This window comes from Cylas formicarius, unplaced genomic scaffold, assembly GCF_029955315.1.
Source record: "Cylas formicarius isolate icCylForm1 unplaced genomic scaffold, icCylForm1.1 PGA_scaffold_4__25_contigs__length_36172078, whole genome shotgun sequence".
NCBI lineage: Eukaryota > Metazoa > Arthropoda > Insecta > Coleoptera > Brentidae > Cylas > Cylas formicarius.
This window is the reverse complement of record NW_026844334.1, coordinates 8,129,823-8,155,152: the sequence shown is the minus strand read 5'-3', so window position 1 is coordinate 8,155,152 and position 25,330 is coordinate 8,129,823. Positions and strand designations below refer to the sequence as shown.

The 25,330-nt window shown below is 34.3% G+C and overlaps 6 protein-coding genes across 9 annotated transcripts; 3 read left to right on the top strand and 3 right to left on the bottom strand.

Moving 5' to 3' along the window:
* Positions 1-1,445: 1,445 nt before the first annotated feature.
* LOC132700857 (leucine-rich PPR motif-containing protein, mitochondrial) lies at positions 1,446-10,575 on the bottom strand. Its single transcript, XM_060668429.1, has 14 exons — positions 10,441-10,575; positions 10,257-10,375; positions 9,827-10,202; positions 9,540-9,762; positions 9,293-9,481; positions 9,044-9,242; positions 8,782-8,994; positions 7,287-7,504; positions 7,052-7,219; positions 4,916-5,289; positions 3,733-3,897; positions 3,451-3,682; positions 1,654-1,816; positions 1,446-1,600 (listed from the first exon to the last, which is right to left on the bottom strand). Exons 1-14 carry the CDS (start codon positions 10,509-10,511, stop codon positions 1,446-1,448), a joined length of 2,865 nt encoding a protein of 954 aa, XP_060524412.1. The 5' UTR covers positions 10,512-10,575.
* A 370-nt stretch (positions 10,576-10,945) lies between these two features.
* LOC132701462 (60S ribosome subunit biogenesis protein NIP7 homolog) lies at positions 10,946-11,811 on the top strand. Its single transcript, XM_060669398.1, has 3 exons — positions 10,946-11,126; positions 11,180-11,405; positions 11,467-11,811. Exons 1-3 carry the CDS (start codon positions 11,071-11,073, stop codon positions 11,737-11,739), a joined length of 555 nt encoding a protein of 184 aa, XP_060525381.1. The 5' UTR covers positions 10,946-11,070; the 3' UTR covers positions 11,740-11,811.
* A 1-nt stretch (position 11,812) lies between these two features.
* On the bottom strand, positions 11,813-13,857 carry LOC132701458 (crossover junction endonuclease MUS81). Of its 3 annotated transcripts, none has more exons than XM_060669392.1 (4): positions 12,748-13,857; positions 12,285-12,699; positions 12,117-12,230; positions 11,813-12,058 (listed from the first exon to the last, which is right to left on the bottom strand). In XM_060669392.1, exons 1-4 carry the CDS (start codon positions 13,752-13,754, stop codon positions 11,813-11,815), a joined length of 1,782 nt encoding a protein of 593 aa, XP_060525375.1. In that variant the 5' UTR covers positions 13,755-13,857. The 3 variants fall into 3 exon arrangements, with proteins under 3 accessions (XP_060525375.1, XP_060525377.1, XP_060525376.1); XM_060669394.1 differs by having other exon boundaries at positions 12,285-12,706; positions 12,748-12,909; XM_060669393.1 differs by lacking the exons at positions 11,813-12,058; positions 12,117-12,230 and having other exon boundaries at positions 12,571-12,706.
* A 942-nt stretch (positions 13,858-14,799) lies between these two features.
* Positions 14,800-16,244, top strand: LOC132701459 (histone-lysine N-trimethyltransferase SMYD5). The gene is made up of 4 exons (XM_060669395.1): positions 14,800-14,952; positions 15,022-15,149; positions 15,202-15,444; positions 15,497-16,244. The coding sequence occupies exons 1-4, from the start codon at positions 14,917-14,919 to the stop codon at positions 16,230-16,232; spliced, it is 1,143 nt and encodes a 380-aa protein (XP_060525378.1). The 5' UTR covers positions 14,800-14,916; the 3' UTR covers positions 16,233-16,244.
* Positions 16,245-16,371: 127 nt separating this feature from the next.
* On the bottom strand, positions 16,372-17,643 carry LOC132701460 (DDRGK domain-containing protein 1). 2 transcript variants are annotated; one of them, XM_060669396.1, is made up of 4 exons: positions 17,345-17,643; positions 17,176-17,283; positions 16,771-17,121; positions 16,372-16,721 (listed from the first exon to the last, which is right to left on the bottom strand). In XM_060669396.1, exons 1-4 carry the CDS (start codon positions 17,433-17,435, stop codon positions 16,399-16,401), a joined length of 873 nt encoding a protein of 290 aa, XP_060525379.1. In that variant the 5' UTR covers positions 17,436-17,643; the 3' UTR covers positions 16,372-16,398. The 2 variants fall into 2 exon arrangements, with proteins under 2 accessions (XP_060525379.1, XP_060525380.1); XM_060669397.1 differs by having other exon boundaries at positions 16,771-17,118; positions 17,345-17,642.
* Positions 17,644-17,761: 118 nt separating this feature from the next.
* On the top strand, positions 17,762-25,214 carry LOC132701457 (formin-binding protein 4-like). Its single transcript, XM_060669391.1, has 9 exons — positions 17,762-17,948; positions 18,001-18,313; positions 20,331-20,418; positions 20,650-21,429; positions 21,481-21,614; positions 22,967-23,205; positions 23,261-23,388; positions 24,807-24,974; positions 25,031-25,214. Exons 1-9 carry the CDS (start codon positions 17,870-17,872, stop codon positions 25,115-25,117), a joined length of 2,016 nt encoding a protein of 671 aa, XP_060525374.1. The 5' UTR covers positions 17,762-17,869; the 3' UTR covers positions 25,118-25,214.
* The last annotated feature ends 116 nt before the right edge of the window (positions 25,215-25,330 follow it).

Here is a 25,330-nt window from a genome sequence, read left to right as displayed (position 1 = left end):
TTCAAAAACAAGGTTGATTCTCACTATATATTCCATTTCCGTTTCATAACCATTACATCAACGTTCCAGTAAATTCGGTAGTATGCATACTTCTCCATTCCTAGTCAGTTTACTGATGTAAATCAATAGTGTGTCTTTATGCTGATATAAAAATTAGCTTAAAATGTGTGTTAATTGTAGCCGCTATTATACTGGATGAGGAAACTCACTCGAAAAAAACAAAATGATGATTTTGGGTACATGACATGTTAAAAAAAAAGAAATGTTGAAGGAGAATACATTATGTTATATAAGGAACTCCTAGATGATGAAACCAAAAAAATACCAAATTTAGAAAATCAATATCAGCGAAACATAAACTGTGCGTCTGTTTAAGGTAAGTAGTCTATTTTTTAAGAACAAAGTTGAAATATATAACAAACAAAAGTGGTTTTAAACATGAGAACTTAATTGTTGTCACATTGTCCTTCATTATACGAAAATGTTGCTAGGTATGAAGAAGCAGTAGAGGGCGAAGGGGAACACACATATGTAAGCTGATTAGGGGGAACGTCATTTGAGAAATTGTTGTTATTACGATATTGCTATTGGGGATGTCCTTGTGGCCGACCCTGCATTTGTAAAAGATGTTCTAATTCCAGTTCTTGTCAGCAATACTTTCACAAAAGATTTCTGTTGGGTCTCTTCCTGCAGAGCGACCAGTTTCTTCTCTTTTTTGTTTTTGAATAAGGTATTTCATTAAATGTGAACTAGCACGTTCATCTTTTTTTAGTTTCGATAAGTGTTTTATATTTGAAGAAAATCTCTGCTTTTTGAGTGTAGGGATAAATTAGGTTGCAGTAACAGGTGTCCTTTTAGCTTCTGTGGTATTTTATTGGATCTCAGTAGCAGCAGTATTGTCCTGTTAAGATTTTTTGAAAAACATAAAGGGCCGTATTTTGCCAAACAAGTACAATTAGCTTCTCGTCTGTTAAAAATACGTTTCGAATGATATTACACGTAAAGGATTCGAAAAGGAGTGTATATGAAACGGAAAATATGTATACACACATTTACATTACATTCAATAATATTTTATGTAAAAGGAAAGAAAGCGTTACGGAACGGAAACAGAGAAAATCATCCTTTCGAATGCACTAATGAAAAACTAAACATGCGCATGCGCGAGATTTTAAATTTCGTTTTTAACCAATGACATTGTGGCATTCAACAACCAACATGGGTGCTAACAGGCCGTCATCTTTACGGAAGTATTTTCTGAAAATATGCCTAGATTTCGTTAGTTAAGTGTGTGGAAACTACCGTTCAAAAATAAAATGACGCAAAGTGCAGGTTAGTGGGTGATATGTAAAAGCATGTCTGTGGCGCATCAATCAAGTTAGACGGGCCCCTGCATTATCTACTAGCTATATGCATTCAACAAACGCCTAAGATAAAGTAAAACATCAGTTGTGATTTTTTATTTTTAAATTTTCGGGTATCTCATAGTTACATTTTTTCAAAGTCCTAACTAACATTCTTTGCAAATTAGGTTTCACCAAGTGTTCCTCCGATATCGATTCGAAAAATGACAAGGCTGCGTGACCATCATTATTTAAACCTAAAAGAGAAAGAAATATAATCTGCAGCGGTCCATAAAATGAGATGCCGCACCATATACATCGATGACACATCCATAAACAAAGTCGACATTAAAAACATGACCTGGAAATCTGTCCCGAATTTTACTTAATGCCAACAGAGGTTCCACTCGTCTTTCTTGAACCCATCTTACACACTGTTTTTCGAGCAGATGTCTAATGCCCGTCCTTGTTTCCTGAAAGTATTCGGTTACGAATTTTTAACTTGTATTCATTAAGTAAGTGGGGGAGTGGGGTTTTTCCATTATTTACCTACAAGCAGAACCCTACGAAACTTGAAGGGTATTGGTGAAAAAGTGTGCGTTCTAGAGATTCAAAAATTATATACAGAAAGACTTATGTTTAATACGGCTGCGCATGAGCAGGGATACTCTCGGACAAACTTACTTGTCTATCATAATATAAGGATTTTTTGGATCGAGTTTACAGTTACACACGAAACAGCGTCTAATAAAAGGTATTGTCACAAATATCAAGTCGCTAAAAGAAACTCACAAAAATATTCACAGCACCTAAGCTCAGAACAACCAACAGACAGAAGCGACAAAAAGAGACAAATACTTATTGTATTGTTACTTGTCTCTCAATTTTTTTTATCAAATTCAATTTATAAAATTCCAAATCGCTAAAAGAAACTCACGGATGTAAACAAAAATAACGGCGCCTACGCTCAGAATAACCCGACAGAGAGAAGCAAGAAAAAAGGTCAAATAGTTATTGTATTTTTACTTGCCTATCATAATACAAGCATTTTTGGATAAAATTTACAGTTACATACGAAACAGCCTCTGATGAAAGATATTTCTACAAATATAAAATTTTAAATTGCTAAAAGAAACTCAGCGATGTAAACAAAAATACTCACGGCGCCTAAGCTCAGAATAAACCAAGAGAAAGAAGCGACAAAAAGAGCCGAATAGTTTTTCTATTGTTACTTGTCTGTCATAATATAAGAATTTTTTTATCAAATTTCAAATCGCTAAAGAAAACTCACAGATGTAAACAAATAGAGTCACAGCACCTAAGCTCAGAACAACTCAACAGACAGAAGCGGTAAAAGGAGCCAAATAGTTATGTTTATGTATAACAAATATCTCACGTCCCGTTTCAAGTACGTAACGTTGGTCCCCCAATGTACACTGAGAAAAGTGTGTTGGATTCTACACTGAGAAAATGTTTATTAAAAAACAAAAACTTTGAACTACGTTTTCTTTTAAGTTTTTTTTTTAAGAAAAACAAACAAAATAAACGACGAAGCAAAAAGGACCAACTAGTTAACACTCGATATCGGCGACAAAACACATACACAAAGAACTGCGTGCTGGCTAACAAAGCAGCCTCCGGCCAGATTGTAGAAAACATAAAAATATTATTTCTAATGTAGACGCTTACTCAAATAAACCTGTGTTGTTTTAATTCAAGAGTGCTAGCATTATCATTAAAAGTTCCGCGCACGTGCGTATCATACCAGCCAGATTTCTTTCCTCTCTACGTCAGGTGTCTATCTAGTAGCCTTCTAACAGAATATTAATTGTATATAAATATTAAAGAATGTCATTTGTCAACTGTCAACCGGCTGACATCGCAATTTCACCTACTTCAAGTCCTAGAAGCTCGTAAAAAAAATGTGACAAAATAAACTGGAAAATCATATTTGCTGTTAATTATTATTATTTGATTGACAGAGTAAAGAATGTTCGAATATGGCATCATTCCACTTTTTTCAATGGAACAAAATAATTTATATTCTACAAATTAACCCAAAAGGGTAAATATTCTTCTCCGGTTTGCATTCGAAGGGAACGCTTACAATCAACGCTTTTCGCAAGGGTTTCATTTGTCCATTTTCTGCAAGCGCGGCGATCAGACCCACGTGGGCGGCTGCTCCACCATGCACCTTCTCCGTAATTGACATAACCTTTTCGAGCAAATCAAAGTTTTCCGTTCGAGCGAGCGCCGAGATAAGTTCCCTTTGCAATGGGGTGCATTTATATTTTGTCGACAATTCTACATACCTCTCAACCGCTTTGTCCAAATTACCCCTAAAAACGAGAATTATAGAAACGCAAAACAAAAATACTCCCGCGCTAACTTATTTAAATGTATCCTTACAAGGGGTCCCAATAATACGTTTGTTCCTTTACAGAGGTTCGCTTTTAGCAGGAAATCGAACATCGCGGTCTGTTCGTTTTCCACTTTGCAGGAATTCAACAGTCGCAAACAATTTCGAACCGTCTCTCGGGAGTCGACTCTTTGACTGAAACGGGCACCTGGTTAAAGCTTCCTGCAGACTCGCACGTTACGCCCAACAATAAAAAGCGGCAAATCGAAAGTGGAGGACTAAGTAAATCCGAACTAGCAATTACTAGTATTTGTACTATAGCAGGCTGTTTTAAGGGTACAAATTATCTACAATATGATCCCACCGAGTTATATAAACAACAAATCAAAACTGTAATCATGAATCCTCAACCTATAAAATCATATTCTTTAAACAAATTACACAATAAATTCTTAATAGGGATTAATAAAAATGTTAGAATATCATATTAATTTAAACCTAGATATGTTATCAATTAATTCTTATCAAAAATTTGTTCCAACCAATTGGCAATCTAGTTTCATTTTCTATGACTTAATGACTAATTGGATTTAAATGCGTCTCCGTTGTTAAATTTAAATTTATAACCCTACACCGGTAATTTAAAATCTATATTATATTTATATCATATCATTTATATCATATTTTGTATTTGATAAAGTTACGCTGCTGCCGAAACAACAAAAACAGACAAATTGTCTAACGATGGTCTAAAATCTCAAATGACAGAAAAGGGATTTAAATATAAACTTAACATTAAAAAATATATATAAAACGTTAATTATTCGACTACATAGTAATAACATACAATGAGATTTGGTTCACTGGAAATTTTTCAGTTGGGTCAATATTTTCACATTTTTGGATGCTGGAGACAATTTTAGATCAGAATTCAAAATATTAAGAATTATGGTTATCCACGGCATCCTTAACAAAAGTATTATTATATTATATTATTAACCAAGGTCTAACTTGGTAAAATTTTTAATATAATCCCATATAAATTAGTATCGTTATTATCGATATTAGTTTGTGACCTATCATCCAATCTTAAAAGTGGCCCCACAAAGGTATGCGTAATAGTTATTTGCCATTGGGTTATTTTGTTTATTGTTAGGCGTAATGTCCAGGTCCGTATCAAGTTTAAGAGTGAACTGAAGCACAAACCAATTACAATTTTTCAACTTCGTTTTGCAACAGGCCCATGGCTTCGTCGAATCTCCCGTGTTCCACCAAAAGCTGCGCCATGTCGATACATTTGAAGCTATCGAAAGCGAAATCCGGATGGGCGACTTTAATATCGTTGTAAAGGGTAAGGGCTTCTTCCAAGTTCCCGGCCAGTACGAAACTATGCATCACTAAAGATTTTATACCTGGGGATTCGACGTAACCGGCGTCTAAAAACTGCCGTCTCAATTCCGCCATCCTCTTCAGGTTGCCTTGCCTGGCATGGAAATGAATTAATTTTCTGAGCACTCCCCGCGTGTCCATGTTTTTTTCCCGTAACTCGACCAAGTGACACTCCAAGTCGTGCAATCCCATATTACGCTGGATATAAAGTATAGTTTTACATATTCCATTCGATTTCCATTAATTCTCTTTCGAAATAAAAATTAATTTTTTGCAATTTTAAAGCATTTAGAAGTTCTATTTTAGCTCTATAATTTAGCAGCGAACTGGCACGCACATACATCGTACCAGTTGCACTAAGAACTTTAGAGCAGCAGAAATAAAGTACCGACAGTTCCCAGCGATCCTATGAGTCAAGATCAAACGTTAAAATTCTCGGCTATTTGGAATTTTGATGAAAACGGTAAGTTTTATCAAAATCTAACCTGAATTGTAGATCATAAAAAATTTTTCTACAAAAATGATGTAAACACTTCTTTCCTAGCACTTAATGTTTCTAAAATATCGCGATTTTAAAAGTTGAATATAATTCTACATTATATACACACTTATCCCAGCTATATAAATACACGCATCACGCGCTTAATATAAGGATTAATGCATATTTCGCGTCTCTTATATACATCAACTAAATAATTCTGAGAATATACTCTCAAAAGAATGGGAGTCTATAATTCAGTCCCATGTCCTATTGATCAATGCCAATCAATACATATAGTTATTAATAGTTGCTACCATTACAGTTTGTACGGATTAACATTTTGTTTCGCAAGCTGGTCACTACGCGGCTTTGTATTTTAAAGAAGTCGCTTCGACCTCTTCTCCTTGAAGAGATTTTTGTTCTTCTATCGTGCTCCTGCGGAACACTATGGAACTTACTCAATTTGTATTGTGCATGCACCCTATATAAAAAACCATGCAAATAAGCACTCGACAGAGCTTTAAATTTATGTTTAACTTTGGTAAATATAAAAATTAATATCAGAAATAGTGATCTGCAACGATAGTTTCTCAAACATATCCCGCAACCTGTACAAAAACTGTAAATACGAAAATTATCGCTCTCGATATAGTTTATAATACTTCACGCATAACAATTTATCCACGAAAACGGCATTTTTTAGTATTTATTAATATATTCCCCATAACCGATACACCCTGTACATTAACGAAAGAATGCCCGAAGTAAAGTTTATAGCACTGAATATCCCACATTTCCCAATCCACGATGTTTTTCAAAAGGAATTAATTTTTTCTGGAACTATAAAGTCCATTCTATATCTTACCATTTTTTTTTAATAATATCGTACGTGCCCTAAAGGATAGATGAAAACTGCAAACACGAAAATTGTAGCCCTTGACACGGCCTATAAAACCATGTAAACAAAAAAGTTAAATTTTTATAGATTCTTATTTCCGGCTGATTATGTACCACTAAAAAACGCAACTTTCGCGGCTTTTAAATATTTTGTCCCCAACCGAAATCCCTTGTAAATTATCGAGAAAATATTTTTTTTTTTGGAAGCTAAAGTCAAATCTGAAATTTTGGGCAATTATTATTATTATTTCTTAAAATAACACATAAAATTCTGAACGCCCCGTATTTCATGAGAGAACTTTCAATATAAAAATTTTAGATCTTTCCAATTCCAAAAAACATTATGAGGACCATTTTTGTAGATAATTTAACGATCTACAATTTATATCCCTAATATAACCCTAAATATTGACTTTTGACTTTGAACAACTTTTTTAGCACACATCTTTACCTATACTGGGGTACCCACAGTCTCCACTAAAATTCAGCGTTATCAGTATTTTTGTCTTTTGATTTCTACACAATTAGACAATTATATTATACAGAGGTCTACAGAGACCTCTCAGTCTCTGTTGAACTTACAGGATGTGGAATTGAAGTATGTTGATCATTGCAATTCATGGTAATGTCTAATAACGTGTTGATATCATTTCGAATGGTCGTCTGAATTTTTTCGTCCACGCACTGCAAAAGTTGGACCACCTCGTCGGCGGAAGCGAAGCTAATTTTCCACGGCTTAGAAGCCATGACCTAAAAGCACATATTTTTGCATTTTTTCGTTTTTTTTAAAACATAATCACTTATTCTTTATTCTCACTTTAATAAGTCGACTGAATTTTGTGAAATCCTCGGTCCTTTTGCAGGTTTTTAACGAGCTAACCAAAAAATTCCCGACGATATCGCTATCGACTCTGTTTGTCTCGTAATACTTTTGCAGAATATTCGCCACCGATTCGTCGTCCGACGCATTATTCCAAACCACGGGCAAGAGATCAAGAATTTCAAGGGCGAAACTGCTGGTGCCATACTTAGAACCTGCAACCACCACCTCTCTTTTCAAAATCTCAACGACAACTAAAGAACAAGGACGGACAGTCTTCGTTTTTTCCGTGGGGTAAACCGCGATCAAGAATCTGTATACTAATTCCTATTAATTACTCCAATTCCCTTAGTGATGTCACTAACACCAACTCATTCAAAATCAAAATCAAAATTTATTAAAAATATGAAAATACTCAAAATTCGTCACGTGTTTTTAGTGTTATAGTGTTTTTTAAACAAATACAAACACATAATAATATAACAAAAAAACACTAATATTTTAGCATATAGCTTTACGGATATAAATTCGGTTAGATTAAGAAATAACAATTAAACGAAAAATTAAAACTTTGTTATTAGGAAGAACAATAAACATATATTAAGTCATCGAAATAATTCAAATAAATTGAAATTGTTATAACAAGTGCACGACAATTATATTATTTTGTTCTAAATGCCTAAATTTTATATTGCCACCAAATAATCAAACCAACAATATGTAGACACATATTTTTTCTCACATGGATGAAAACTGTAATCTTGGGTTGTAATAAGTGCCGTTTAGTTTAGTACGTAGACCATACCTAGAATTGCAATCTTTCCAAAAGCATTTTCGAATAAGCATATAGTCACATTAGGTAACCATGTAGTACACTTTGTGGTAAATTTGAATCTAAAAAGTGTTTTTAACTAATTCCTAGACTAATAACTCCATTTCCTTATCTAATGCAACTAATACTATTGGTACTAATTCCTTGATTAATACTAGCAATACCTCGGCTAATATCACTACTATTACAACTAATTCCCGAGATTTGTTCATCAAAATTCACCCCGGGGGTTTGCACCATTAGCGGTTAAATCATACTTTTTCTTTCCTGTCCTATACGTTCCACCTCTTTTTCAACAACAATCTGCAGGCAATAATATAACAACAAAAAATGATATTTTCTGTTTTTTTTTTCCATCTTTCACATTTTTTATCTTTAAAACGTAATATAATAAAATTGAAATAAAGACGAAGAATAAGGCTAAAGACACCAAAATATTAATAAGTGAAGTAAAAAAAAAACATGACAATGTATGTTGGCATGTATGCAGTGCATAGAGTAGAAACCAATGAAAAAATAAATACATTTATATAAAAAAACTAAAAACAACAATGGTCAAAAACCCAATGAAACACGTTCACGTGGCGACTCTTATACGAGGTAGGGTACATATGACTGTCCTTACTTGTTCTTTAATTATTATTTGATGCCTAAACATACACAAATATGAAGCTTTCTTTATCCGGTTACGTTTAAGGAGATATATCATCAGGGGACTGAGCAATTCCCTCACAGAAATATTTTCAGTTTTTAGAGTCGCGATCAGGGAGTCCACGTTACCCAAGTCACAGAAAGGGAAAACGTAGTCCTCGAACGTTTCCAAATCCGGTTTCACCTTAAAATTGTTCATTTTTTTCAAAACGGAAAACACTCCTGCAAAACACGCGGTTCATATTTGTGATGGAATAAACTACATGCCCACCGATTTCGCCCGAACTTTGGCCGGCCATAACTAACAAAGGCCAAAAATAATGGCACTTTAGATTAAGGGTTTCTAGCAAAGCCCAAGCTTGCTTTTCCAGACCGCGCCTCAAACAAAATTCTGTTAAGTTCTCTAACACGAAGTCGTTTAAGTTTTCTTCTCTCAAATTTTTTGCTAATGCGATGACCACACTTGCGTTCTAAAATTTATTAACTGACCAGATGATAAACATTCATACTGTGCACTTACAGAGTTGGATACTAACATTTCCTGCAAAAGGGTCTCTCCATAATGCCCCGTGGATTTTTGAGAAATAAAACGCTTATATATGAGCATTGCAGATCTAGGTCGATTCATATAAATAAGACGAACGCACAGATCTTCTAGTTCATTTTCTAAGACACGTGTAAAATCAATGTGCTTATACAAGTGTTCTATCTAAAATATTTATTCTTATGTATTATGATTGCCATAGGTAAATTTTAATTTTATTAACCTCAGTTAATAGAGAATCATTGTCACACAGTGCCAAGTACTCAACTAACAATAAAAACTCTTCCACCTTCAATCTCACTGGATATTTTAACACTGCGGTTTTAAAATCTGCATAGCTACATCTTTTCAAAAGTCCTCTGTAAATGGCTAATATGGTCGCATTGGTTTCGGATATATGAGCTGCCCTCATTGTAACCAAAACTGATTCCGCCATAGGTATACCCCTAAATAATATTTATGATATGAACTAAAGTACAGGCAATCATCCAAATTTTTTGTTATACTCACCCACTAATTGTGTGGACTAAAACTAAGTTATTAAATATGTCCTCGACAATGGGGACTTGCTTTGTTTTCATTAGTTCCAACAGCGTTAGGGCTTCTTCTAAACTGCCATGTTCACAAACATTTTCAAATAGCAATTTGTAAGTTTCCACATGCGGATCCAAATGTAATGAGGCCAGAAATAATCGATAATTAAGTGGTATGAAATTCTTGTTGCATAGTTTCAGATAAGCGTGCACAATGTCTAAGTTGGGATTCGACCATTCTAGCAATTTTTTGCAAACTTGGGAAGAAATTTGTTTTCTTTCTGCTAGAGAGGATTTTAAAAACGCTTTTTTACATTGTTCCACAAAAGTAAAATTATTTACTTCAGACACCCCTACGAAACATCTATATTTTTTAAACATATTAGATATCACAAATGGGTAATTACCCAAACTGATATTGCCAAGAAAACGTCCAATTTTTGTTTTTTCTTCGTTGATATTATTTATCGAATTATTAGATGGATTGGTTACTTCGTTAACTCCGCTACTCGAATTATGGAAAACTCTAAATTTGAGAACGAACGTAATTAAATAAATTTTAAGCTTGGATGGATGTATTACCTACCTTACCCGACTAGAAGAAATTCGTTGGGAACAATAAACATTATTTTTAATTGTGATGGTACACAGTATTTTTCCATGGTTTTGCATCCTATATTGCTTTTGCCTCGACAAGACTAAAACATTTTTTATACTTGGTTTTATGAGGTTATGAAAAGAAAATTACAAAGGTTATGTCTAGGTTTCCATATATTTAACATTGGTCAAAATTGAAAGTCTGCGGATTCTGTCGTGAGCATTGCACACAAACCACCGTTCGCTCCCCAAATTTCGAAATCGGTTTCCACTGAGTGGATTTAGTCTTTTGTTGGGGAGCGGGGGAGGAGGGCTTTTGCAATCGGTTAAAGACTTTTGGATAGTGTTTCAATTGTTGTTTCCGTTCCCTTCGGGGGGTGATAGATCCGTTCAGTCCCTTTTCAGTAAGCTACCCTCCAGGTTATAAAATAAATGATGAACCATAATCGTAAGTGGCTGAGTGATCATAGTAATCTTGACCACTAGAAGTAACGCAGAAAGAGAGAGAGAAATAGCCCGCTGGGTGAATGGCCAACGTATCCCTGAATAACGGAAAACCTTACCGAAATCATACTGCAACCAAAAAATTTTGGATTATTTTCAAAGTTTTTAACAACAGCGAAAATGAAAAGACTTAACGAGGAAAGGACAAAAGTTTTATTTGAGAAATTAGCCAAATAGTAAGTTTATCATTACATTTAATAAATGAACTACAATATTGAAACATTTTTAGCATTGGACCAAACATAAAATTGCTAATTCAACGACCCGACGGATTGTATTGTTTTCGGGAAAAAAAGAACAGAGTTTATTACGTTTCGGAGACAATACTAAAATTGGCTAGTACAATTCCTGATGATAATTTAATATGCATGGGCACTTGTTTTGGAAAGTTTACTAAATCTGGTAAATTTAGATTGGATATTACGGCACTCAATTACCTAGCTCCTTATGCACAGGTGAGCAATCACAGTAGCAATCGTTTTTCAATATAATAAATAATGCAAAACTTTTTTGTAGTGTAAGATATGGCTGAAACCTTCAGCAGAACAACAGTTCTTGTATGGCAATCATGTCACAAAAGCGGGTCTAGGACGAATAAGTGAAAATGTTGAAAAATATAATGGTGTGCTGGTATACAGCATGTCAGATTTACCATTGGGTTTTGGCGTTGCTGCTCGATCAACAGCTGAATGCAAGCTAGCCGATCCACTAGCTTCAATCTGTTTCCATCAAGCTGACATTGGGGAGTATATTCGATCAGAACAGGATTTATTTACTAATTTAGCTTAGCAGTTTTTTTATATATATATATAAAAGTACTCTTCTAGTTAATATTTTTATTGCGAAAAAAACTGAAAACAATTTAATAGCCTTGTTTATTAAAAAATTGGTAAATGATTTTACTCAAAACTGGACCAATGGTTTTACCGTGCTTTCCATATTTTATGTTGCACAGCAGTTTCTCTCTTTTATTCTCTGGGGTTACCTGGTATGCTTTATGTAATGTGTAGACAGTTGGATACATTTCAACTATTGCTAATGCCCTGTCCACTGATAATCCTTTGATTTGAATAAGCATTTTAACAAATAGATCCTTTACTTTTAGTTTCTGTAAATCAAAAATTTGTTAGATAAAAAAATTCAGGTGATGTATTATAAACATGCACCTTGCTTTTTATTGAACTTTTGTTGAATTCTTTAAATTCCATTAAATATGTTAAATCCTCATTTAAATCCACAGGTTTAAGATCTTGCTTGAGACAACTTACTAAAGTTTTAGACTAAAAAACCATGCATATAATTAAATAGAAAATAAACATGACCAGTTACCATACCTTATACAATTTTATCAAAAACCTAGACATATTTGCCAAGTACTGTGTGGTATCTTTAATATTGTCGGAGAACTGGACAAAAAAATTATCTTGCAAGGCTGTATTTGTAGCTGCCTGATATAAACTAGTTAATGGAAGACCCAAGTGACAATTTTTACCATAGCTTTCAATGAGATAAGTAAGGTTCTCGATACCACTTTTCTTCAATCTAAATTTTTGCTCATAATATCGACCATCTTTAATACTGGAAGCTAGATCATCCATTCTCTTTCTTTCAATAATATATGGCAAAATTAGTTCTTTGTCAGCACATCTATCTCTGCAGATCCAAACATAATCACCCACTTTCAAATCTTTTACTTCAAACTTTATATTCTCAGATCTCAGACCGAACTGTATTTCTTCCATGTTTCGGCTAAAATCTGGCTTTTAGGAGTAATAATTTATTCTTGTTTTCTCTTACCTTGAGGTTTCACAATTATCCACATAAAGAATAATGTCAAAACTATTAGGTGGCATGATAAAACATTCAAATATTGAAGTTGATGAAGTCTGGGGACTTGAATTTTCCGAAGACTTTAGTTCCATCACTGACTTTTTTGAAACCAAATTTAAGTTTTCTGAGGCAAACTTCGCTAATTTTTGATTTGCTTCATGTCTTATATTCCTTTTCTGTGACAAATTTTCAGAAAGAGAGGCAAAAGATTGTTCAGTATTTAATGCAGAATGGCATTTATTTCCAACAGCACTGGCATGATTTCCACTTTCTGTAAATGTGTCAATAATACCTGCATATTTTGTTTTTGTTTGTACATGATCCTGCTGTGATGATTTTTCATATAATACTCTTGCCAATGCAATTCCGCTATTTGTTAAGGAAAATTTTGCAGGGTTGCTATGCTTATATACTAGTTCTTTAGCAAACAGCTGTTGCATGGAGGACCAGGCAGTATAAAAGGAACCAGGCTGAGTTTTAGTGAAGGAAGTATTGCATAAGGCTTTTCCATGTTTTATAATTTCATTTTTTGTTAAATATCCCTTATATTTGTTTTCTTGACTTTTTTGGTAAAGTGTAATTAAAATTGCATAGGCCCCCGATTTATATTGTGGAATGTAAGTTACTGGTGTAAGTTTCTTTCCTTCAGATATATTTTTTTGTGTGCAATTTTCATTCAAAAATTGCCTCCTTCCAAAGTTGGAATTATTCATTGGTTGGCTGTTATAATTTTGCAATTTGTCATCCAACATTTGACATAATTTATCACCGAATCCCTTTAGAATTTTACAGTCTCGTCCTGATTCTAGTGGCAGGGGATACTTTTTAATAGATTGTAAAGCTGTATTGAAGCAGTATTGCATCTTTGAATCTCTACCTGCAGCTTCATCTCTCCATATTGTTAACCATTCTTCAAACATCGGATTCGGACTCAGAAACTTGACAGTAATCCTATTAACACTTTCATCGTCCATATTAAACACAATTTTATAAAAACCTGTTTGGTGCAATGATAGAGGTTAGATATTCAAAAGAAAAATATTCCTTCTGTTATTATTTGTATTTAACATGAAATTCAATTCAATGATGCGTTTCACAGAAAACTGTTGGGCAAGACTACCAGGATCATTCGCCCAACTTAACATGAAATCTAATGCTTGTTAGCATTCTTCTTTTACTGATTGTGACCAAAATTATTAAGTTAGTTCGGAGGGATTCGGTCATGATCATTGCACATGGCGGTTTAACTTCCGTTCGCTCCCGACAGAATCCCTTATAATCGTCCCCAAAATGTTGAAATTGGTTTGCACTGTGTGGATTTAGTGTTTTTAATGTTCAGTGAATGTTTTAATTTTTGAATAGTGTTCCAATTGTTGTTTCTGTTCCACTCGGATGGTGGTGGATCCGTCCAGTCCCTTTTAATTAAAATACTCTCCAGGTTAAGTATATTCGTAAGTGGCGGAGTGATCATAGCAAACCGACCCAATGAAGAGAGAGAGAGAGAGAAGACAATTGGGCATATCTTTATTCTTGGATTCTGTGGTGGAACATTGCACGCGGCGGTTTAACCTCCGTTCGTTCCCTACAGAATCCTTTGTAATCGTCCAAAAATTTTGAAATTGGTCTCCACTGAGTGGATTTAGTGTTTTCAGTGTTTTGTGAACGTTGTAAAGTGATAATCGTCGCCGATCCCTTCGTTTTTCCCCGTTCACGCCGGTATGGAGGCCGGATGGGCCCGGATGGTCCGGGGCGGAAGCGGGGGGTGTCGATTTTTTTTGGTATCGGTCAAATTTGTTTTTTGCTAGTTGAGCAAATATTGGTTATATGTCTTCTTTGTACGTGTTGGTCCATGACCAAAAGCGAAGATCCTCGACGGAAGTCGGCAATGGGCGAATGATCCTAGCAGCCGAGCCCAAAATTTTTTGTGAAACGCATAATTGAATTGAATCTTTATTCTTTTCTTCTTCTTTACTACTATTGGCCATAATTTTCAATTTAATTTAATTTTTTGTAATCATGCAAATTTTGCCAGCCGGATGTAAAAGGTGAAAGACAAATTGACTGGTAGTTAGTTGAGGTTATGAAAAGCGCATTTTATAAATCTTGTTGTAGTAGTTTTTTACCGACAAGTGTAAAATGAATGTTGAAATTCGGATTGTTGATAGTCTAAAGGTTAGTTTTAAATCTAGTTCTCGCAATTATTAACCATATTTAATATTGAATTTTTTTTGAAACATTGAGGGCAAAGCTCTATTTGCTACAAAAGGAATGGCAGAAGGAAGCGTGATCTTTGAAGAAGACCCTTTAGTTTCTTGTCAATTTTCATGGAATGCTGCTTATGGGTACAAAGCATGTCACCATTGTATGAGGTAGTTAGTTATCTTTGACAAGGAAATAATGTGTATCAGGTATTTTATTCAGGCCTTTAGAAACAGCTCAAGAAAATGCAAGACGTCTAACTAACAATCCTAATATAGAATTACCCTATCCCGAATGTTGTACAACAAAGTCGCATGAAGTTGTTTCTTGTGCAAAATGTGGAGAATTATTCTGTTCAGTTCTCTGCCAAGAAGCTGCTCTTGATCAGTATCATAAAATATTGTGCCTTCAAACCCATGAGAGAAATAACATTCATCCTCTAGAGCAGTTGAATGAAGCTTGGAAGTAAGTTTGAGCTATGAAAAATATCTTATTTTTAATAGAGTTTGGCTTACAGGCAGATTCATTATCCTCCAGAAACCAGTACTATATTCCTAATAGTAAGGATGCTAGCAAAAATATTGCAGTCTTCTAACAAAGATCTTGCACAGCAACAGATTTTGGGATTTTGTCACAGGAGTATTAATGAAGAAGCAGAGCTTGCTCACAAATTCTTAGGGGCTAAATTTGCAGACCAACTTACACTTTTGCATAATTTGCTTCTTGCTGCTATACCAAAAGAAGGAATTGAACAATTTTTGACACCTCAGGGGTTCCAAAGTTTATTGGCCCTAATTGGTACCAATGGTCAAGGTGTAGGTACCAGCCCATTTAGTCAATGGACTTCGAGGGCATTGGATCAAAATCTTTTAGAGAATGAACACTTGGCTCTAGAAAAACTAATTGACTATGTATATGAGGCAATGGACACGCATAGTGGATCCTTTTTGAATAATGAAGGGGTAGCTTTATATGTTCTACAAAGTGCTTGTAATCATAGTTGTACACCCAATGCTGAAGTTTGTTTCCTACACAACAACCATCGTTTATCTTTGGTAGCTTTAAAAGATATTGAGGTTGATGAAGAAATTTGCATAAGTTATCTTGATGAGTGTAGTTTAAATAGATCCAGGCATTCCCGTACAAAACAACTGATGGAAAACTACTTGTTTGCCTGTAACTGTCCCAAATGTCAGGCCGAGGCAGGAGATCCTGATGTAACAAGTGAAGAGGAAATGTCTGACAGCGATTAAACTATCATTTTCAAATTTTGGGTCTCATTTTTATTTTATTTTTTAATCATTTAAAGTACCATAAAGTTCGGTCACTTTCAAATTCTAGTAAACTTCAATAAGGTTTCCAAGATCTATTTACATGATATTACTAATTAAGGTTGCATACACAGTAATTGAGCCAATTCTACACAAGAGTTTGTCCAGGGCTAGGAACCAAATTAATTAACTGATTGCTATTTTCAGCCAATTCTGTAATGGTCACCCGTCCTCTCTGTCTGATAAATTTGGCAACAGCATCCATCTCTTGCCGAGAGACATAAATGAATTTACCTCTATCGTCAATCACACCAGTCAGTATATCATCCTTTTGCAAGTCCTTTATTCTGTCAATGCACATCTGCGTTTTGAGCTTAAAATGTGCAGCCAAATCTTCTATAATCACAACTTTATTGTGCTTAATGTAATTCACAAATTCTTGAAGAAGATTGTCACTCTCTCCTTCCTCACCTGAAAATGCAATAACCAAATACCACAATATGATGCACCAACCAATTACCTTCTTCAAAACCTTCTTCTTCAACTGAAAACATTTCCTTCATTTTAAGATACTCCTCATATTCCTTCCTCTCTTTATCCTCTCTAGCTCTTTTTTCTTCCTCTTCTCTTAATTTTTCTTCTGCTCTTTCCTTTTCCTCTAGTTCCTTCCTTTCTTTTTCTTCCAATTCTGACTTTTTTTTTCTTTCTATTCTAAGCTGTTCCTCTGCCTCACGGGCAGCTTTTTTCTCCGCTTTGGCTTCTAATTTTGCTCGCTTCTTAGCACCAATTTTTCCATCAGGTAGTTCAATATCAGATTTCCCAACAGCTTCATTTTCTTCATCCACTTCAGCGTTAACATCATTTTGAACTGCTGAAAAGAGCATCTTTGCCTTTCAATTGTTTAAAAAGGGGTATAAAACATTACCTGTTCCTCTTAGTCGAGCTCCCCTATTTCTTGCAACTTGCACCCTTCTAGGAACGTTTTCCCGGTTTCTGTTGGGAGCAGGTCTGGGTCTATCGCCATTACTGCTTTCTAAAAGGGTTCCAAAATTTAGACATTGTATAGAGGCTCCATATGTTTATAAAATATGAACCTTTTGTAGTTTGTTTCGATTTGATAAAAAATATTATACAAATGACGATGGATATTGCTGCTGCTAAAGGTATTAGCAGTGATATATCCATTAAAATTACTTAGTAGGTATTAATTTGGTACTAAAATTTTGGCAGCACTTGGTTAACCGAATTCCTTCCTCTTAGTTTATTCTATTAGGGACTTTGCCAGGATAAGACTATCCTACATTTTCTTTGTTAGGTTTTGATTAATGAATTTAATTAATTAATTAATTAATTTAATCTTAATAAGACAATTTACTAATAATTATCGGGGATATTTATCACGGCGAAGGGAGAAATAATCATCTTTTTTTCTTCATTTCTATGGCCCAAACTACAAGAATCATTCGCCCTGGCGATAATTGTAATTGTGCAATGTACATGTGTTTTGCGAGGAAGATTTTATCTATGCTTGCGCCACATAACCCGCAATATTTATTATTTTTGATTTGCTGAAATTGATTTTAGTAGAATTTTACTTTTTAAATGAAGGAAAAGGTGCAATGGATGCGAAAGTTAACGATTTTTTCAATGAAATAAATGAAATTTCTGTAAAAAAGGACAGTAACTCTCATGGCGATAGTAATTACCTAGTGGGGCATACATGTTTGCGTTATTAATTATGAATTTGCAGTTATTTGGCGCGAATGCCAAGACGAGCTCACCGGATATCCTTATTATTGGAACACTCAAACTGACGAAGTTAGCTGGCAGAAGCCAAAACAGTTTAAATCTCCACAAAATCAAAAAAAGTCAAAAGCTTATGAAAACAAGAAACTGGAACTCTATGTACCACCTAAGGCTCCATCTTTCCCTAATCCGAACATTTTAACAAACAACGCGGTAAAAATATATTCAATTCAAGAAAATTCACAAAAGGGATGTGTATCTGAACAAAAATTAAAGCAAGTGAGGCGTACACAGAGATCAAGCGATTCAGACGATGAGTAAGTAAAGTTCTTACTGTACACGACTTTAGTATCAAAAAAGCGCGTTTTTTAAAAGTAATGTAAGCAGCATTTTTGTTAGAATTACACAATTACTAATTAAGTTGAGCTAGACTTTAAACAATACTGAGCTTTAACAAATATTATTGACCCTTTTATGTCCAAGGGATAGCCACTATAATAAAAATTATGACAGTACTGCTCAAATCAGTGCTTGCCACAAAATTTCGCAGAATATTGCATGATTGCGCAGATTTTCTTATGAATGCGCGGGATTTTGTTCATAATTTTAAGACTGACAAATTAAATTTCTGTAGAGGGAGTAAGAGTGAGGAAGGAGCTACTGTTAATTTTAATATACACCTTTCTGTCATAATTAAAAAATTAAAATATTTCTCCCAAAATGTTTGTCACATAGAGGGCAGCCTAAAAAACATTGGAACCTTTCTTAGAAAATGTATGTATTAAATTATATGCTAATAGGTCGACAATGTGTGATGGAAAAGTTTCTATCAATTTAAATCCTTTTAAAATAAGTAAAATTTTTATATTAGCATTTTCAAAACATTGTGTTGCGTTTTTAAGCGATTTTACCTAAATTGAAATTTTTACACAAGAATTTCTGTATGTAAAGCACCATTTTTTCCCATGTCATTTTTTTATTTATTTAAATTATGTAATTAAAGCAATGGTCAGTTTAGGTTCAAACATTTGTTGAAAACTGAAAAGATTTAATAAACATTCAAAAAAGTGTCAAATTTGAAACAAAACGAAACTCAAATCTGTTAGATATTCCAAATCATTCCAATTTGTTTCCTATTTGTAACGCTTTTTAATTTTTTTATTTAGAATGCTGCGAGAACTGCAATATTTGTGTTACCACCCCGTATAAAATCAATTTTGCAAATGAAAAAATAAAAATGTGATAAGTTTTGCGGATTTTTGAGAGGATGTTACCTTATCTCAGAACTTATTCAAAATATCAAAAAAACTGGAAGACAAAAATTGTTTGGATTCACTTATAATTTTAGGATATTATATTCTTATATATACAAGGTGTTCACTTATTTCGTGGACATCTTATTTTAAATAGAACACTCTATATACCAAGGCGTTTTTTAATTCCTCGGAACTTTCTTGATATATTTCATATGTAATATCCTACACAACCTAACAACATAAATACAATGTGGTCAATAACTAACTAAAAAAAATGAACATTCAAATGAAAATATTATTAAAAGTCATTTTTAAAATAGCGACCCTTTGTATGATGTCTATAAAAAGTTTCGAAATGATAGCAATAAAACGTTTTTCTGTTGTAAAATTCCTATACCATTTTATGTGATTTTATTGGTTACAACGATAAAGGCGAAACATAGTGAAAATAAAAAACAAGCACTACAGAAACGTCATTATTTTGACTTTCTGTACATTACGAAATTAATGCTTGACAGTTTTATGCCACCTAACTTAGTCATTATATTTATTATTTTAATAAAAAAAAAACCCCGTTTATATACAACTTTTTGCTGAATATAAAATAAATAATGGACAAAATAGTATGTAATAAAACAAATTGAATGGATTTTTTATTTTCAAAATTGGGCGTTAAATTTCTTCTAAAAAATAATAATAGTTGTGAGACTGTATCTTGCAGTTCTCAAAACAACAAGAAAGAGAATTCCGAATTTAAGATGTATTGTACATTTGAAAACCATCCACGTTCTTTTATATCGGTAAAATTACTTTTTGCCCTTTAGTACAAATTTTGGATAATAGATTCGCAATGTTTTCCGCTACTAATTTTTGACAGTCTACTTTCTCAATTTCTAGACCGTCTCGTACTCTAACTCAGTTTTAAAATTAAAAAATTTGTTTGGTTATTTGGGATCTGCCATTCGAATTTTTAGCGAACTTAATTAAGCGCTTAACTTTGTACCGCATTTTCATTGGTTAGAACAACAATATCTGTGTATATTATACTCCCGATTTGGCACTAGTCACCTCATTTTAGGAAAATCGAGCTAATTACATCATACGGAAGTGGAAGTGATAGCGAATCTGATAAAAAGAAGCCCCACGTGAAGAGCAAAGACACATGTGTAAGTAATACAAAATTCTTTTCCTTTTATTTTTGTTGCATTATGATGAAAAAAAGTTACGATAGTAATGTTATGATCCCAAAGTTTTCAATCTGAATGTTTTAATCTAATGGAGGGCCCCTGATGATTTAGTGCTAGAGCTCTCCTATTTTTGTTGAGAACTCGCATTTTCTGAGGCTCCATTTGAAAACATATTTTCAATTCCGCAACGAGTTTTTCTATTTACTGCAGAGTCATGACAGTCAATCAGACGAGGACGATGAAATCGATATACTGGCTAAAATACAAAAAAGGGCAAAAGAATTGAAAGCTCTAGGTGGAGATGTACCTTCAGAAGTTAAATCTATTATAGAACAATCTCCCTTAAGGGATAAACCGGCAACAGCTGCAAACAAGGAAATTGCGGGATTTTCATTAGTAGCTGGTTACAGTGACTCGGAAGAGGAAGATGAGGACTATGTTAAGCCTGTTGGAACAACGGTTGATACAATTTCGCCATTTATTAATCCGCCCATGAAACCCGCAGAAATTTCACACAGCACTTTGTTTCCTATTGCTAAACCGGTCGATATTAATGATTTTGCCACATCGGAAGAGAGTAAAATTTCCAATGTGCCCGAAAGTGAGCAGCTAGATTTATCCACGCGGGCCTTCCAAAGAAAGAGACGTATCGGTGTGTCGCTGGTAAATAGCGGCAAGAAAAAAGAGGTCGAGGAGAGCGAATTTAAAGGTCTCGGTTTTAAGACGGAGATTATTACAGTTGAAAACGCTGAGAAAGATGCAGTGTACTCGAGATTTCAGAAGGGCGGCGTTATGTTTGTTAAATCAGACGTGTTAAACCCTAACCCCGTCATCAATGAAGGAAAAAAAGACGCTGAAAGTGCCGATACTATTTCAAGTAACAAAGAAACGACTGAAGAGATTTACACTACCCTTAAAGAGAAACTAATGTTTTTAAGCGAAAGTAGAGAGGCTGTGTCGCCAGTTCAAACTATGCTCATCCAAGCTGAAGTGAGTCGCTAGACATAACTTGTAGGCCTTATATCAGATAGTTTGTTTTAGACATTATTCCTAGCAATGAAAGGTGACGGACTGAAAGTTTCCTATCTTCACAGATGGTTGCATGAAACTTGTTCAGAACTGCTTCATTTGGAAAAAGAAGCAGCGCCAGATGGATGGCTTCTTCAGTGGGATAGGTACGACGTTACGTCTTTTTTGTTTTAAATAGGTCTTCCGCAACCCCTCGAGTCCCTCGCAAGTCTCCCTTCAATTCCTTAATTGTTTTTTGCTTAAGTTGAACATTTAGTGCCACGAGAAGATGTCGAGCATTACAACTTCGAGCCGGTTCAGGTAAGCATTTTTTATTTTATCTACTTACCGGAAAGAAGTGTTGGTAACGCTTTAAGGAATTTTCGATCTACATGAACTGTATTATGAGAAAAAATATAAAAAGTTCTGAACTCTTCAGTGTGTCAATGTAGCACATGTGTAGATGTCCCTTATGCGGTTGTCACGCAGGCGTTTTTCTCCTTATCTGTGTTGCCGATAGGCAATTTTTAGTGTGTGCAAAGCAATTTCAATTTCAATACGCCTTACATTGCAAAATTTATTTATTCCAAGATTATCAAATATTTTTTGTGCAGCTTATATCAAAATCAATTATTGAGAACACTTCGTGTGATTTGTAACTGCTAAATAGCGAAATTTCTATTGCGTAAAAGAATACATTGTGGATTCACTTATTTTGGAAAATAAAAACAGCTTTGAAGGTTAATTTTATTTTAAACACAGCAATAATAAAATTCGCCACAGTGTAGAACAAAAAAATTATATACCAAGCGGAGCAAAGCAATAGCCGTTGCTTGGTAAAGACGTATGGAATATGTGCCTTTGTAGCTTGAGGTTTGTAAAAATTGTAACATACTTTTCGCTCACTTGACACAATGAATGTGTCATTAACCATATTTTTTATGTTTAGGATACCTGTCACTGGGCGCGACTGGCCACTTCGCCATTTTCCGACGGACCGAGAAGATAATACTTTTTCTTTTTAACCTGAATAGTTGATTACTATCTATTTAATTATGATATATTTGGACAGGTACAGTATACTGGTGCTATTCAAAGTAATTCGTTTAAAATCCAACCTGCCCGGGATATAGTGCATATTATATAAGTATTATATAAAGTACAGCTTACCGCAATATTTTCTAGTTTTTTCTAATATCCATAGTGGCATTTTAAAGCGAAACAGCAGTTTTTCTGGGGGGTGCGCTGTTTAAAAAAAAAAGATAATTTGCGAATTTTTCAAGATTAAGTTTGTGATTCTTTCATTAAATTCGAGTGCAACCCCATTAAAATTTAAAAAGATGTTAATAAAGAAAAACATGCCCCAGCCTCGCATATACTTTTTTTGTATGGCGAGGAATAGAGGGAAAATTCAACCTCTACCCAAAGTACAAAAATATATACGAACATTTTCGGTTTTCCATCACCAAGCAAGCTCAGTCTCGCATTTGCGATGAAAGATTTCTTGCCTGATTTTTAGATCTCATAAGCGGTATTATTACCAAAATCAAAACACGGGCGAGAGCCAGTGGGAATACCCCCAGCCGGACATAACCAGATGCGATGACGCGATGGACATATGCACCACGCCGCCCCCGCCGCCGGAACAGGCCCCCGTGCCCGTTACACCACCCCTACCACCGACCATACGCAGCCCCACTCCTCCCCCACCACCCGTCATAAGTTTATCTGACGTTAATGTTCGCGCGAATGCTACAGGTAAAGTTTGTTTTGACTTAATAAAAATTATTATTCAAAAGGTATCTCGTTTAAGATGGCCAAAATATCACCTTCGACGTGCCTCTACCTCCTAGTCCAAAGAGAAGCGTCCATTTCGACGGCGAACCACTGCCACCGGGTGTGGAATTGCCCGAACCCAATAGCTCGTACAAAAACTTGCCGGTAGGGCGCGTTCTCATCAGTTGAAAACAAAAAATAATGTATCGGACTGAGGTGGCTTTCACTTGATGAAAATCCATTTAACAAAATTAAATTAGGGGAAAAAATATTTGTATTTTCACAGTTTAATAATTTCGGCAGCACCATCCAATACAAAATATGATAATTCGTCATTAAGTAATAGATTCGAATATCTCATTTTGTTAATCTCCATAGCTTCCAACAAATTTATTCTTTTTGCTTTTTGATTCATTATGTAAAATATAAAAATTATGGTCATTTCTGAATTTAAATGAATGGCATAGTTAGAATCCGAACTTTTATTTTCATACGCCCTTTTCTGTTCGTTAATGCGTTTCTTAAATGTTCTACCTATTTGTCCTACATAAGATTTTGGGACATGATCCACATTTCAACCGGATCTTTGATATTTTCATAATTTGGTTTTATTGTTTTTAAAAAAATGGTGTTTTCAGCTTTAAAAGCAATCTAAGACCAAATTTTGATAGATGTCCCGAAATTTTCTTGTTAGGTTCTCCTATGTATTTTATTGTTTTATAAATTTTGAGTTCGGTTTTTAATGTGGGATATATAGAGTACAGAGTTATTTGAAACTGCTCTATCAAATATTTAATTCTTTTTCAAAATTTTCTTGGAGAGTGATATATTAAGTAGTCTGTGGGTAAAAGCATGAAAGGCCGCCATTTTGTGTGTGTAAGGGTGATTTGAGTTATTATGTATTATTGTGTCCGTGTGTGAGGGTTTATGGTAAATGGAAAAATCTAATTTATTTTGTAGTTTAGTTATAGTTAAGTCCAGAAAGCTTAAAGAGTTATCTAGTTCCATCTCTATGGTAAATTTTATACTGTTATCTATGGAGTTAATATGATTCAAAAAGGATTGCAGCTGTCTTTCCAGTTCCAGTGAAACAAGCAAAAATATCATCTACATATCTATACCACCAGAGAAATCCTTTGTTTAGAGGATGTTTATGTATGATATTTTATAAATTGTCCATGAAAATTTCTGCAAGTAGTGGACTAGGTGGGTTTCCCATAATTAATCAATCCTTTAGCATTATAAAATTGATCATTAAATTCAAAATAATTTTGGTCTAAACGAATTATTGGACTATCTAGCAAGTCTTGTTTTATGATAGGGTTGACTTGCCTCTGAGTGAGAATTTGTCTGTTATATTTATTATGTCAATTGGTGGAATGCCAGGAAATAGAAATGAAATGAAACTAGAATTGCCTTAGGAGGAATTTTAATCTCTTGAACCTTGTTAATTGGTTCAAACGAATTTTTAATACATTGTAATTAAAAATACATTACTATCTTTAAACTTTTTACCTTCGTAGTATTGTCATATTTTGTATATGATAAATTAATTTAATTGTAAAAAAAATGTATGTCCTTAGGTTCAAGAAAATGCGGATGATTTGACTTCCGCCTTGGATTCATTTTATTCAGAAATTGCGGCGGCGACGACGCCGACCGAAACGCCTCCTGTCGGACCGACTTGCGATGACGCAACGCCACAGGCGGAACTTAATTTAGGGGAGCCGGTGAAGAAAAAAAAGAAAAAGGTAATTTTTAGGAGGTACTGGCCGAAATAGACCGGGTAAATTGTTATTAATTTTAGGTAAAGTTAGCTCAGGGTCTGGCGATGAAGAAAAAAGGCGTGTCACAATTAGTGGAGAAGTGGAAGAATGTGCAAAAAGATTTTTGACTTTACTCACAGCGTATATATCTGTATGGTTTGTGTTGAGTGAGAAAATGTCCCTGATAATGAAGAAATAGTGTAAAAATAAAATTATTATTTATTAAATGATTGAATTAAATTGTCGTGTCCATTCAATGGAAAACTTCTATCGTCACATTAAATTTTCTGGTTTAGATACAAAGAATAGAGATTTTCAATTAAATTGCATTCCGGGAACTT

What these genes read in the sequence shown, in the direction of transcription:
- LOC132701460 (XM_060669396.1), bottom strand. Translation starts at nt 17,435, where the DNA reads ATGGATATATCACTGCTAATACCTTTAGCAGCAGCAATATCCATCGTC. An exon ending in AGCTCGACTAAGAGGAACAG is followed by an intron (nt 17,122 to 17,175) that starts GTAATGTTTTAT and finishes TGCTCTTTTCAG; the next exon opens with CAGTTCAAAATGATGTTAAC. An exon ending in AGAAGAAGGTTTTGAAGAAG is followed by an intron (nt 16,722 to 16,770) that starts GTAATTGGTTGG and finishes TTGCATTTTCAG; the next exon opens with GTGAGGAAGGAGAGAGTGAC.
- LOC132700857 (XM_060668429.1), bottom strand. Translation starts at nt 10,511, where the DNA reads ATGGAAAAATACTGTGTACCATCACAATTAAAAATAATGTTTATTGTT. An exon ending in ATACTTCAATTCCACATCCT is followed by an intron (nt 5,290 to 7,051) that starts GTAAGTTCAACA and finishes CTTTATATCCAG; the next exon opens with CGTAATATGGGATTGCACGA. An exon ending in GTAAGGATACATTTAAATAA is followed by an intron (nt 3,683 to 3,732) that starts GTTAGCGCGGGA and finishes TCTCGTTTTTAG; the next exon opens with GGGTAATTTGGACAAAGCGG.
- LOC132701462 (XM_060669398.1), top strand. Translation starts at nt 11,071, where the DNA reads ATGAAAAGACTTAACGAGGAAAGGACAAAAGTTTTATTTGAGAAATTA. An exon ending in TTTGAGAAATTAGCCAAATA is followed by an intron (nt 11,127 to 11,179) that starts GTAAGTTTATCA and finishes AAACATTTTTAG; the next exon opens with CATTGGACCAAACATAAAAT. An exon ending in ACCTAGCTCCTTATGCACAG is followed by an intron (nt 11,406 to 11,466) that starts GTGAGCAATCAC and finishes ACTTTTTTGTAG; the next exon opens with TGTAAGATATGGCTGAAACC.
- LOC132701459 (XM_060669395.1), top strand. Translation starts at nt 14,917, where the DNA reads ATGAATGTTGAAATTCGGATTGTTGATAGTCTAAAG. An exon ending in GCATGTCACCATTGTATGAG is followed by an intron (nt 15,150 to 15,201) that starts GTAGTTAGTTAT and finishes TATTTTATTCAG; the next exon opens with GCCTTTAGAAACAGCTCAAG. An exon ending in CAGTTGAATGAAGCTTGGAA is followed by an intron (nt 15,445 to 15,496) that starts GTAAGTTTGAGC and finishes TTTGGCTTACAG; the next exon opens with GCAGATTCATTATCCTCCAG.
- LOC132701458 (XM_060669392.1), bottom strand. Translation starts at nt 13,754, where the DNA reads ATGGACGATGAAAGTGTTAATAGGATTACTGTCAAGTTTCTGAGTCCG. An exon ending in GATAATTGTGAAACCTCAAG is followed by an intron (nt 12,700 to 12,747) that starts GTAAGAGAAAAC and finishes GCCAGATTTTAG; the next exon opens with CCGAAACATGGAAGAAATAC. An exon ending in TTTTGATAAAATTGTATAAG is followed by an intron (nt 12,231 to 12,284) that starts GTATGGTAACTG and finishes ATGGTTTTTTAG; the next exon opens with TCTAAAACTTTAGTAAGTTG.
- LOC132701457 (XM_060669391.1), top strand. Translation starts at nt 17,870, where the DNA reads ATGGATGCGAAAGTTAACGATTTTTTCAATGAAATAAATGAAATTTCT. An exon ending in TGAAGAGCAAAGACACATGT is followed by an intron (nt 20,419 to 20,649) that starts GTAAGTAATACA and finishes TATTTACTGCAG; the next exon opens with AGTCATGACAGTCAATCAGA. An exon ending in CTATGCTCATCCAAGCTGAA is followed by an intron (nt 21,430 to 21,480) that starts GTGAGTCGCTAG and finishes AGTTTGTTTTAG; the next exon opens with ACATTATTCCTAGCAATGAA.